Here is a 13579-nt window from a genome sequence, read left to right as displayed (position 1 = left end):
TAACTGATCAAAAGCAAAACGATTCCATTGTGTGTTTTCGCAAAACTGATAAATAAATAAATCGGATCTTATATTCCCGCGCAATATGCAGATTTAATGTAGGCCTATGCATAGTTCACGTCACCAAAGGCAACAGATATGAGCTGCATTTTATTGATCATAAGCTCATTTCAAAATCAGCGATAGGAGAGCGCGACAGCAGCACTGGTAGCCTAATATCATTTCGTTTCTTTACTATTAATGAATCTATGATTGTGTGTTGAGCGCTGAGCGTCTACGACTTACTTTCACTTTCATTTGCGGCAGTTTGCGCGTTGGCTTGATCAATAGATCGCTCATCTGTCGTGATGCGTGTTGCAGTAGCGTCATCATATCTGGCTATAACATTACATATAGCCAATAACACGCTCTCACACGTTTATTTTTAGCACTGTTGGGAGGAGTCACTTGACTCTCACTTAAAATCCAGCAGATCCCGCACATTCCCACACTATTTCAGTGATTGGCTCATTGGTTGCGAATCGTCGCTCTCATTTGAATAAAGTTCATGTTCACATCGCGCAGTCGCGCCCCGTCCTCGTCTTGCTTGCTTTCCATATGAAATCAGTGGTATGTTTCGCTTCATCGCGCTGTTGTTCAGTGTATTGAGAACAGCCCGTCACTCGCGCACTGTGCTCGTAAATAATTTTTCAAGTTCGCACATAACTATTTTTAGGCGCAAATGCGAGTGAATTACTCGCACTGTAGAGCCCTGCTTAATCTCCATACTGAAATCCCAGATGTCCAGACAGTGATTCATCTTTAATGAATCATTAATAATATTGGTGTCCGGGACGTCTTGAGTCCAGAGACTGCAGGATATACATCAGCAGTTTATAAAAGTTTACCCTAAATGTGTAACATGATTAAATGGTGCTCAAAAACCACTGTCGTTCTCACTTGAAAAATGTGGAGGCTTGTACCCGGAAACACTATCCCTCACAACACGACTACAAGCGGAAACATGTCAATCATATCATGTATAATAAGATGTACAACGGGGTTAAGGCACTCCTGTGTAAAAGGCATATTTGCTTTTAATTTCCTCTAAACCACTAGATGGCACAAAAACCCTCCACCGCTCTTTTCTCCACGCCTGCCTTTCACCCTTCACCTGGATGTTTGTCTGATTCTTGACACGATCGCTAGCAACAACACAGTGTAGATTCTGCGGCAAGTTGATCTAATGTTAATTTTATTAAATTTTTTTATGTTTTGAAGAGGTTATTTTGAACAAGCGTTCTCTTGGATATTACTTCAGGTGGCCTTTTACTTCATGCCAATGGGCTTTAAATGAGGACTTTTGACTTGCACTATTTATGGTTTTTTTTAAACAAATCAAACCACTTATAATAATTTTTCACAACAAAATGTATTGCTTCGTTAATGTCCTATAAAAAACGTTATTTTCTGCAGTCGTACACAGAGAATTTCATTTCAAAAGCTGACGTCTGCTTTGTGAAGATCGCTTGTGCATGCGATTCCTTAACATACAATTGTTTGATTTAATTTTTTCATTTGTAGTACTTATAATTACATAATAAAAAAAGATTAAAAAATTTTCAGGTCAGTAAACTAAAAAAAAAAAAAATTTAGATCAAGAATCGTTATGGAATCGGATCGTGAGGCGCCTAAAGATTCCCATCCCTACTATTAATATAATGTATATTGTCATTTATGAATACTCAAAATCAAATGCCAACTTAGCATCTATCCCAGTGGTTCCCAAACCTGTCCTGGAGGCACCCCAACACTGCACGTTTTCGTTGTCTCCCTAATCAAACACACCTGATTCAACTCATCAGCTCATTATCACTATCCTACAATATTTTTGTGAAAAGCACTACAAAAAAATATATCCATCGATAACCGTGACCCTATGACCCTGAATGGCTTCAAATACAACAACCTGCTTTTCACACAATTGTCAGAAGCAAATGTAATAACGGGGTGTTTATCAGCTAAATGCGTGTAACGTTTAATTTTAATCTGTTCAGAATCTCTCTGTGGCAGCCGGCTGCTCAACACTTTTATTTCTTTATTCATCCTCGCAGGAACAAACTCTGAGCAGTCGAATGCGTCAGAGACCGAAGAGATGGGGGAGCGGGAGCTCAGGCCCAAGGGGGTCGGATCCGATGATCGGGGCTCCAAGCGTGGAGGTCGAGGCCGTGGCTCCAGCGCTGGCAGGGGCCGAGGAGGACCGGGGCCCCGAAACACGAACACCATCAGCTCTGGTACATCACGCTTGTAATTAATACAGAATTAAATAAAGTCTTGGAACCTTTTATAGCTCATATTCTTTTTTTGTAGTTCTGCTGTAGAATATTTAGTCTGGTAGAAGTTGCCCAGTTGTGACTCGTGAGTGAAATCTCCCTTTCTGTTAGTAATAATAATAAATTGTCATCTAGTAAAACAACTGAAAGTATCATGAAAATTAAATTAGCAAAAGTTGTGGGAACTATAGTTTCTAGAGAAATCAATACAATTGATATTGTTCTTAAGTAAAATTGTTGATTTTTGGCAGAAACTTAACCGTTTAGATTAATCGATAAATTAGTCGATAGATTAATCGATACAAAAATAGTCGTTAGTGGCAGCCCTAGAGAATATATAAAAAAAAATAAGTATTCACAATATTTAACTCTTTCCCTGCCAGCATTTGACAACTTTTTTGGCCCTGAATTTTCTGTTGTATAAATATCTGAACATGCAATATATCAAAAGGAAGAACAGACCCTCTGCTTTTAAACAACTACAAAAAGGCATTTTATTCTAGTTCTATGCTTTCATTTTTATCAACACTTGAATGCGGGTAAGTTTCATAAAGCAACATTTTGAACAAAGCGATTTTCTAAGCTTTTTTTGTTCAAAATGTTGCTTTTTTATGAAACTTACCCACATTCAAGTGTTGATAAAAATTAATGCATAAAACTAGAATTTTGAACAAAAAAAGCTTAGAAAATCGCTTTTTTTGTCAGTCTACGTCCAGATGGGATTCAGAACGATGATCAAAACACAGATGGAGTAGATCGAGTCCATCAACACCCCTAAAGCTTCACAGTCCTAGAGCTCGTCCTGACACGACATTTCATTCAGTAACATTAGGCAGTTTTGATTTATGTTCTGTTTAATGTTGTGGATTGTGTTATTTTACATGTGCATAAGCAATGCTTCTATCACGTTTCTCCTCCTCCTCTGTTTTGATGTGGAGATTCTGTGCTATTTCAGAAGAGGCGTAATAGCGCCCCCTACCGTATAACAGTGAAAACCGGTGTTTTTCCTCCGTACACTTGCATCACTGATAGTTCCTCTTGTGCTGGATTAGACACTTCTCTGAAGTAGGAGCTAATTTAGTTCCCCCTCAAAAAGGTGTTCCTATAACTAAAACCATTCCCAGTTCCTGCGGTGCAAACACGCCAAAAAGCGACGACTACTGCAAATAATTATAGGAACTATGAAAACGTTCCTCCGGTGTGAAAGCCCCTCATGCAAACTCCTGCCTATCATTTGTTATTTTGTACCCTGCTGATCTTCTGTGTGTTTCCAGTGCTCCGAGATCCAGACAGCAACCCGTTCTCTCTGCTGGAGGGAGACGGTGAACTGGGCGGCGATACAGACACCAGTGAGAACATGAGTGGCATCGACCGCAGGAGACGCTCACGCCGTCGCCGTAATGACCAGGAACCCAGCCTTATGGATGCAGCCGCTAACGAATCAGACAATCAGGCAGCCACCAGTGAGAACGGACTGGGTATGACACAATTCCAGGTTATCTAGATGCGCACAGGTTGAGCTAAGAAGAACATTTGAGCTCACATAATCTGACCCTGTGTTTGCATAGCAGTATTAACCTTTCTTATTGGTTTCCCCTTTCCCATTTTTAGTCTAATGATGTCAGTTATGGTGTGACGATACACTTAGCTCACGAGACGATACGGTTCTAATAATGTGGTTTCATGGATTCTCGTCCGTTGAACGTGCCACTTCCGGTTTTTAATTTAATTTGAGGAATTGTCACAGTGATACACTAATCATCTTGTAATGAATGCCACTTCGGTTCTACTTTCTGAGTATGATTTATCATATGCAGTAAAAGACAGAACAATATAATGCCAGCGTTGTAAAAGGTTTTGCCAAACTCGACTCAGTCATGCTGATATCGTGCACGTTTAAATATCTTTATCTCGTGGCACGTCGTCACACTCCTAATGTCAGTGATATGCAGCAGCAAAACAGTGTTTTCTGTGATTCTCTTGCGGTTATTCACCATCACCTCGCTAGTTTTCTTCTCATCGGTGTTGTTTTTGTTTTAGGGTTGTTTTTTTGAAGTGTGTGGTGAAGTGATGTGTAGCTCGTGGTCAGCTGACCTACTTCCTCTTTTACTATGCAGTTATAGATGTAGTTATCAGGCTTTAAATGCGTTACAACCAAGCAATCAAAATCTAACTGATTCAACTTCTCTGGTAGATCTCTTTTCTGATTATAATAATGTAAATGTTGAAGCGAACATTGCAGTTTTTCTCGATTGCTTAAACGCATTTCTCGAAACAATGCCTCGTCAAAACAGTAAACGCAAATCCATAACGTCTCACCCAATTCCCCAAACATCCTATTTTCAGGTCAAAATGAAGCTCTACACTCATAACATTCACTCTTGCTGAAAAAACAAACTTTGCCCTCAGACATCACAAACACACACACACTGCAACATAGTCGTACACACTGGTGCAATAAATTCAAAACAACATTTCCAAAACTGGTAAGTTATGTTGCTTGTGGTTCCCCCGCTCACAGACCTTTTCACGTGATGAACATCTACTGTACCTGTTTTTCTCCATGAAGGTTCTGATGATCGAGGCGACGGTGAAGCGACTCAAGTGTGGCTGTACTCGGTGCCCAGACTCCCTCATAGTCATAGCATGGACAAAGACATGGGCAACTAGAGTGGCACTGCTTGTCTCTTTGGCCTTGCCCTTCCCCTTCACCTTCCTCATCCTCTTCCTTCACCTCTTCCTCCACTCCCATCTACTCTTCCTCCTCCTCCACTCCAGTGTCCTCAACCTCTTCCTTCACCTCTTCCTCCACTCCCATCTACTCTTCCTCCTCCTCCACTCCAGTGTCCTCAACCTCTTCCTTCACCTCTTCCTCCACTCCCATCTACTCTTCCTCCTCCTCCACTCCAGTGTCCTCAACCTCTTCCTTCACCTCTTCCTCCACTCCCATGTACTCTTCCTCCTCCTCCACTCTAGTGTCCTCAACCTCTTCCTTCACCTCTTCCTCCACTCCCTACTGCTCTTCCTCTTCCTTCACCTCTTCCTCCACTCCCATCTACTCTTCCTCCTCCTCCTCTCCCATCTACTCTTCCTCCTCCTCCTCTCCCATCTGCTCTTCCTCCTCCTCCACTCCAGTGTCCTCATCCTCTTCCTCTTCCTTCACCTCTTCCTCCTCCTCCTCCACTCCAGTGTCCTCATCCTCTTCCTCCACTCCCTGCTGCTCTTCCTCTTCCTTCACCTCTTCCTCCTCCTCCTCCACTCCAGTGTCCTCATCCTCTTTCTTAATGTCTTTCTGGATCCATTGTTCCAAAACCCAATGAACTGACTCTGGCCCTTTTATCTATCAATTGAAGCAGGGGTTTTCAAAGTCTAAGACAGTGGGCCTCCCTTTTGACACAACTTACCCAATGGCGAAAACACACACACACACACACACACACACACACACACACACACACACACGCACGCACGCACATAGCAATGTCAGACTCTTAGTCTTAACTCCTCACTTTTATCATTGTTTGTGTTAACATGAAGTGCTGAAAAGTGCAGTTGGGCCTCGTTTACACTCTCAGTGAAATGTGACCCAATTCCGATTTTTTTGCTCATATGTGACATATTGGATGTGTTCTATGAACGTGTAAACAGGAAAACGCATGCATTCGGATATTTCGAGATTGGTTTCAGGCCTCATTCATATGTGGAAATAAATCAGATATAAATTGGATATGTGCCAATGCGACGGTCATGTAAACAGGCAGATCTGATTTTCTGAGGCATTAGGCAACGTCTCCACGGTTTAATGACAAGAGAAACCCCGACATGCTTCTGCAAAGGGACGGATGGCCCGACGAAACGTCATATATATATATATATATATATATATATATATATATATATATATATATATATATATATATTATTATTATTATTATTTTTATTTTTTTTATTTTTTTTATTTTTTTTTTTTTTTTTTTTTTCTCGTCGTGGTATTGCAGGAGTTCCCTACTCATTTAGTCGCGCATTTAAACCCTGTTGTCAGTCCAGAAACTTTGTGTTGTACTTAGCATGAAAAACTAAACTTGTGTTCAGATTGTGAATTAGTAATAAACAAGTGGCAAGAGAAGAGCCTCCTTTTATAATCACTAAGGCTGTCAAACTCTAAAGCGCAAACTCACTGAATTCTGCACTTTCGCAAAAACTGTTATATATATATAAAAAAACTCCACATTAGGAAAGCCTTTGGGAAATTTGCTTGATTTAATTTCGTAGAACTGCCTCAGAAGATTGGCCCCCTTGCGTCTCATGCTCTCTCTCCTCATTTCTCCCAGAAGAGGAAGGCCGGCCCCAGCGCCGCAACAGGAGCCGCCGGCGCCGTAACCGTGGCAACCGTCCCGAGGGAGGATCCACCAGCCGGGACAGACAGCCGGGTGACACAGGTGAGAGAGTGGGAAGGGGTCAAGATGCAGGAGGAAAGGACTAAAGAAAGAGAATCGTCAGACTGCACATTTCATCAAACTTTTAGGGTAGGGGTGAGCGATATAGCCTCAAAATTATATCACGATTTTTCAAGAATATTTGCGATAATGATATTTATGACGATATAAGTGTAGAATTTTTTTTTTTATTACATTTATCTCACCTAAATGTTTGCTCACTCATTGTGTTTTTACAATTGGGTCATTTTGTTTTTAAGAGTTTACACAACACAAAGAAGCTTGATTTCAATCTTTGAATTAAATTGAAAAAAGTAGCAAAAAAAATATATACAAAAAAGATACAAATAAAGATAAAAGTTTTTGGGTAGGTCCGTCTAACACTATTCAGAAATACTACAGAAACTGAACAAGGTAATCAAATGTAAAATAACACTAGTCCTGAGTCCTGACTAAATTAAATACATAGACTATCAATTCTGATTCCTTACAATGAAAGCTATCTTTTGTTGTTTTGACGACAACATTAATGATACACACATATGGCTGCTGTCACTTTTAGAGCTAGTGCCCGGATCCATTACTGTTATATTGTCTGTCACACTTTCACGCGCGTTTTATGGTTATTTCAGACATAACCGACTGTTTACGAATATACTAACCATGACCGGAATTTTTACACAATTTTGCATGTTTTTTTCCGTTAAAGCGATATAATCCGCGAAAAAGAACTTTTGTTACTCGCGAGCTGTTTGAGACGGCTTTACTGATGCACGCAGAGTAAACATCTCTCAGAGAGCGCGCAAGAGTACTGAATAGTTTAAAATCGCAAATGTTTGAACTGATAAGACTTAAAAATAAGTGAAAATGATCAACTTTAGTTAAGATGCAAGTGACAAAAGACAACTCCGTCATGTCCTGACTACTAAACACAAGAGGGTGGTATTGACGCGTGCAACCCATTTTGAGAGCGAGAGAGAGAAGACGCGGCACCGCTGAACACTCACGCGGTTGGTAAAAAATCAATGTTTGCGGGGGAAATTCCGGCATTATAAGTGGTAGACATGCGGGAATTATTCAAATACTTTTTAAGTAGCTCCTTTTTAGGTACTAAATCGTCATTGGAGGCTGACTTGCTGCTCTCGCGCTCAGACAGTTGTTGTTGTGTGCGTGCTAGGGAACGTAATGCGCCATACGTCATTGCGTCGCTATATCAGTGATATCGCGATATGACACTTTTTTATCATGTAAAAATTTATACCGGTATTATCATGGACGGTATGATATGGCACACCCCTATTTTAGGGTTATTTTCCACTATTATGCAGGTTTAGTGACAGGATGGTAGAGAGGAGGACTGGGTGGGATTGTGTTGCTGACCAGATTCAATCTTGCACCAGGACTCATATTTTGGTTGCTTTGTAGTATTTTATAGTATTCAAGCTTCTTTTTTTAACAGGCCTGTTATAGTATTTGCTGGTATGATATGTGGTGTATGTTCTTGTTATTGGAGTTGTATTAATTTGTTTTATTAATGTTTCCTCTTTATGAATCTTATAGTGCTGTCAAATCGATTAATTGCATCTAACATGTTTGTTCGTATATATATATATATATATATATATATATATATGTATGTATGTATGTTTATTTGTTTGTTTGTTTGTGCGCAGCAGCCTATTTTGCGCGCATCAGGGAGCTTGTGTTTTACTTTCACTTTCAAATGCGCGATCGCACGTACTCTGTGTACAGGGAGCAGCGGTGCCGACTGCGCATTCTACAAGATAGGACATTTATCTGATGTTTAGGCTCTGTTGCGCAACAAATCATTCGCCATTGTCACACGATCAGTGAACTGTGATTTCTGCTGCACTGATTGCGACTGCAACTCGTGCTGGATGAGCAGAGCAGACTTTTACATTCGTTTATAATGGTTTTTATTTTTTTTTATAAAAACAGCAAAACAGTTGAGGCGAATGTGAGTGAAGCGGTGGCATATTCTATGCTTATTTCACCCTCACGCTCCCTCATGGCGATATCGCGAGACAGCTTTTCACTCGACGGGAAATCTCATCACATTTTAGTCGAGAACTCGTCACATCCCATATATATATATGGGCTGTTGATTTAACGTGTTAATTTAATTCATTCGTAATGGGAAAAAATAACATGTTAAAATTATTAACACATTTAACGCACCCTAGGGCTGCACGATTAATCGCAGTGAAACCACACGCTATTTGGCAAAGGCTGTGATGATTATATGTGCAGTTTTTCAGTGCAGCGGCTGATCGGTAGTAAATGCTTCATCTGAACACCAGAGGGCGTCTCTCACACACACACACACACACACACACACACACACACACACACACACACCCCAAATATGACCCGCCCCAGAAGTAGATAACACATGCTTTTAAAATGTTTAAACACGCTTATATTAAATGCCCCTCATGTTTGGAAAGATGTTTGATGCATGTTTTCAAAATCGCGATAAAAAGCCAACTCGACTTAAGTGCGCTTACATATAAATTGCGATTAATCGTAGATCGTAAACCCAGACCGACGTAGATCATCTTATATTTCATAAAGTTGACTGGTGTCGAACATGTAGCAGAGCAACAACTCGCTGTGTGATGAAGCATAAAGCAGTTAGAATGACTCTAAAATTCAGGATAGCAGGGCAGAAATGCCTGTTTGTGAGGTTTTGTCCCATATTTATGTCATATAGTGAAGCAATATCACATGAATAATGAACGAATCATGAGTGCTGATTTTGTCCTGAATAGCACGAGTGCAAATGTGATATTGATTTTATGCAACAGTTCAATGAATAAGAGGTTAAAATCAATATCACATTTGTACTCGTGCAAACTTTAAATAAACTTTTCAATCTAAATAATTGCATGATGTAATTAATCGCACAACAAATTTGGCTGAGAAATGAATTACCCTCAAAAGAAAGTAATTTATTGTGTTAAATGAGAAAAGCATCAAATAGATATTAAAGTAGCTTTACAGCAAAAAAATTTTTTTTTTTAATTTGATTCAACATAGAATTTAATATAAAGGTTTAGTCTTCAACAGACATGAGGGCGAGTGGATGACAATTAAAATTTTTTGATGAGCATCAGCTTCTTGTTTTTATGAAACGATACTCTAAATAAGAAACGAAAACTGCGAGTAGGTGGTGGTCAATGTCTAAATGAATAAGCCATTGAGTCATTCAGGAATGAAGTAAATGGCTCTATTTATGAATAAGCCATTGAATCATTGGTTCACCAGATTGATTCATTCACCTATGAATATGTGTTAAATTACATCGTGCAATTATTTAGATTGAAAAGTTTAATCGCTACACACACACACACACACACACACACACACACACACACACACACACACACACACACACAGATAGATAGATGGATGGATAGATATACATGCATACATACATACACAAATACATAAATATATGAAGAGTTCAGATGCAAAAGCCTCTAAGTGCCATCTAAAATGAGAATTTTTATCAAGCTCGTATATTTAAGTTCAGTAATTTCACTTTAATGACAATTAATAGGTAATTTTCATTGTCATTAAAGTGAAATAACTGAACATAAACATGCAAGCTTGATAAAAATGATCATTCTAGAAGAAAATTTCAGATGGCACTTTAGAGGCTTTTGCATCTGAACTCTTCATATACACACACACAAACTTTTTATTTTATATTTTCAAACTTTTATGTTGGATGTGATTAATCGATTTAACAACAGCACTAGAATCTTTTCTTTATGAATTCTAGATCCTTTTTACGCCTCTTATCTTACATGATGTTTCCTGAACATGTCATTGATTTCTGTGGGTGTGTTTTCCATCAGAGTTGATTACGTGATGTACCCTGGTATCAAAATATGTTTCCTTGAGATGTTGCAAGATCTGTGATTATTCTCTTAAAGGTGTTGAAACCACAATTAAGTTGTTCCGAGAGCACCAAATGAGCCTGAACTAATCAGACCTGCTAGAGGATATGTTGTCGTGAGTGCGTCATTAAATGGTTTCAAGAGAAATTTACTTTCCCCAGTCCCTCCTCCCCGTTGCTGCTTTTCTCTGCAAGCATCTTCTTTTGGGCCTTTCTTTCTCTGTACTCTGATCTTCACAAACTTCATTTGTTACATGTGCTACTTTAGATTTTAAACTTAGATTTATTTTTTATGTTATCTTGAAACTTATTTGCCATTACAACTTTAATATTTATTCAATTAATTTGTTTGTCTCTATAATTTTACATTTTAATCAAATTTATTCCTTATTAAAACTGATCTCTGCCATAATCGCTGCCCGTCTGCCTGGCTCTCGCCACATCACTATGTTCATCTTTAGATTGTAGATTGTGGATTTTGCTGATGTTAATTGCACAGTCATGTTCAACATGTAAGATCTGTTTTCATGCTGTAGGTTTTGGGTTTGCTCCACTTGTTTGATCTCTTGCTGTTTTTTCCCCCATCTGTTTCTCTCTGTGCTGATATAGTTTCTGTTGCTGACTTCATCTCTCGTGCCGATTCCCAGAGCAGACAGAATCTCCCAGGGAAGGAGGCGGCGACGCAGCTCGTGTCCCATCCCAAGGTCTGCCAAAACTACAACACTAAACACACCCCTCAGCATATTGTTGCTATTAATATTATTATTATTATTATTATTATTATTTAAAGAAAAAAGTTCCAGGTATGTCTTGTAGGGCTGCACAATTTAGCAATGATGATAATTATTATGGTTATTATCGGGGTTATTTACTAAAACTATTAAAAACATTACTGTTAATGAAGCTGAAATAAAGTAAAATGTAAACATAAGTTGAAAAACATGAACTATATGAAAATTAGAAATGTTGTGATGGCAATAAACTGAAATAAGTTTAAGTTGAAGCACTTTTTTTTTTTTACTGAAAATCAAATCGATTAATTATTAATTGCATCTAACAAATGTTTGTTTGTTTGTGTGTGTGTATATATATATATATATATATATATATATATATATATATATATATATATATATATATATATATATATATATATATATATATATATATATATATATTTACGTACATACGTACGTATGCGCACGCACACACACACACACATATATATGTACACATATATACACGTTTATGTATTTGTATATACACACGTTTTTGTTAGATGCGATTAATCACAATTAATTGATTTGACGGCACTAATAAAAACTGAAGTAAAAATAAAGAAATAAAAATAAATTTAACCTAAATTTAAAAAGCTTATTCTAAATATACGGTATTATATTCTAAATATTTAATAAGCTTATTCTAAATATTAATAGAACTATAATAAAACTAAATAACAAAAAAAACTATGTTTTTAAAAATTTAAAATATTACTGTTGGAGTATTTAAGAAAAAATATAATAACAGCTTTATTTTAAAGTGCCACTTCAGATTTCATTGTGTCAATGAATGTCCTTATAAAGATAGATGTACAGGAATGTGTGTGTGTGTAGAGCAGCTGTACCCCCATCATGAAACGTTATGTAAACGTCCGTAAAAGGACAATTTCATGAGGATTATGCACAGAACAGAGTCTTCAACTGCATCTCATTGTCTCTCCATCAGGAAAACGGGACTAGCGTGAGTAAGGAAGAGCTGACTCCCTCCAAGCGCTCCCCGAGTAACGGCGTGGCATCGGCCGGGGGGGCCGTGGCCCTGGTGAACGGCGTCTCGTAAAACTCATCTCGCCCACGTCTAAAGCAAGACACCACGGCAAACTCTGTTCCTGCTTGCATTCACGTAAACCTTTAAACTGACGAATGAAAATCGACTAAAATCCTTGAATTCATACAAGTCTATGAGAAGAAAATGATACAAAAAAAAAATGACGAACGCATCTACTTAAAACCACACATAACGGTGTATGTTTATCCTATCTATCAGTACTTAGTGCATATTTAAGACAAGCTTGCCAAAAATGAGCTGATGGATATGACTTAAATTTCTGACATAACACAGAAAACAGGACGTGACTATTTGAGTTTTATTTTAGATTTTTTTCTTTTTTTTTCTTTTTTTTTTTCTGTTGTCGTTGCTGTCATTATTTGTTTTTGTTTTGTTTGTACTCACTGGTGTGGGACTGTGAAAACACTCCCGAACAGACGCATCTCTGAAACAGTGTTAGCTAAACGAGGGCGGAGCTAGCGGAGAGGCGACGGGTTGAAGGCGGAGCCTCTCGTGAGTGATTGACAGCTGAGTCTGTGGTACTCTGAGTGTAAGGGCAAGACGGAGAGACATTGTGCCTTGAATTAGAAAAAAAAAAAAGAAAAAAAACTTGAGTATTTTCTGTTTTTCCGTAATATTTGCGTTGTCCATGAGATGAGGTAGATGGTTCCTGTTTGTTTGGTGTTTTATTTTGTGTGAGGAAATGATAGGATTATGCAGAATAAGAAAGATTAATGCCAAACATGAAATTAGGATTTTTGTCCAAGGTCAAGGCGTTATTTGAAAGCCGTTTAATGTGTGTTTGTGTGTACGAGTGTGTCCCCGATTGTACGTTATGAGCATATAAATTGAGAGGAGCGTTACATGATCCAAGAGACAACCCATGAGAATCCCGAATGGATTCGGTCTCTTCAGTTGAAGTGGAGGGAAAGTGGCACAAGTGTCCAAACACTGAACTAGAGAGAGACACGTGAATGAACTAGCTGGCAGGTTCACAGTGTTGATTCATCTCTAGGTTTTCAACATGTGTTTCCTCAGCAAAGCTTCTGGTGGAAGGAAGGCAGGATGTGTGTGTGAGCGTG

The 13579-nt window shown here is 38.5% G+C and overlaps 1 protein-coding gene across 2 annotated transcripts in view; it reads left to right on the top strand.

The window, feature by feature from the left end:
- Positions 1-13579, top strand: part of fxr2 (FMR1 autosomal homolog 2) — a 32775-nt gene extending 19196 nt beyond the window's left edge. For both annotated transcript variants that reach the window (XM_079867669.1, XM_079867670.1), the window contains exons 13-17: positions 2094-2273; positions 3587-3790; positions 6644-6751; positions 11283-11377; positions 12399-13579. In XM_079867669.1, the coding sequence (XP_079723795.1) occupies positions 2094-2273; positions 3587-3790; positions 6644-6751; positions 11283-11377; positions 12399-12509 (698 nt within the window). In that variant the 3' untranslated portion in view covers positions 12510-13579. The remainder of the gene's footprint in view (positions 1-2093; positions 2274-3586; positions 3791-6643; positions 6752-11282; positions 11378-12398) is intronic.

Source organism: Squalius cephalus (genome assembly GCF_949319135.1).
Source record: "Squalius cephalus genome assembly, chromosome: 3".
Classification (NCBI taxonomy): Eukaryota; Metazoa; Chordata; class Actinopteri; order Cypriniformes; family Leuciscidae; genus Squalius; species Squalius cephalus.
This window is presented reverse-complemented; position numbering and strand designations above follow the sequence as displayed.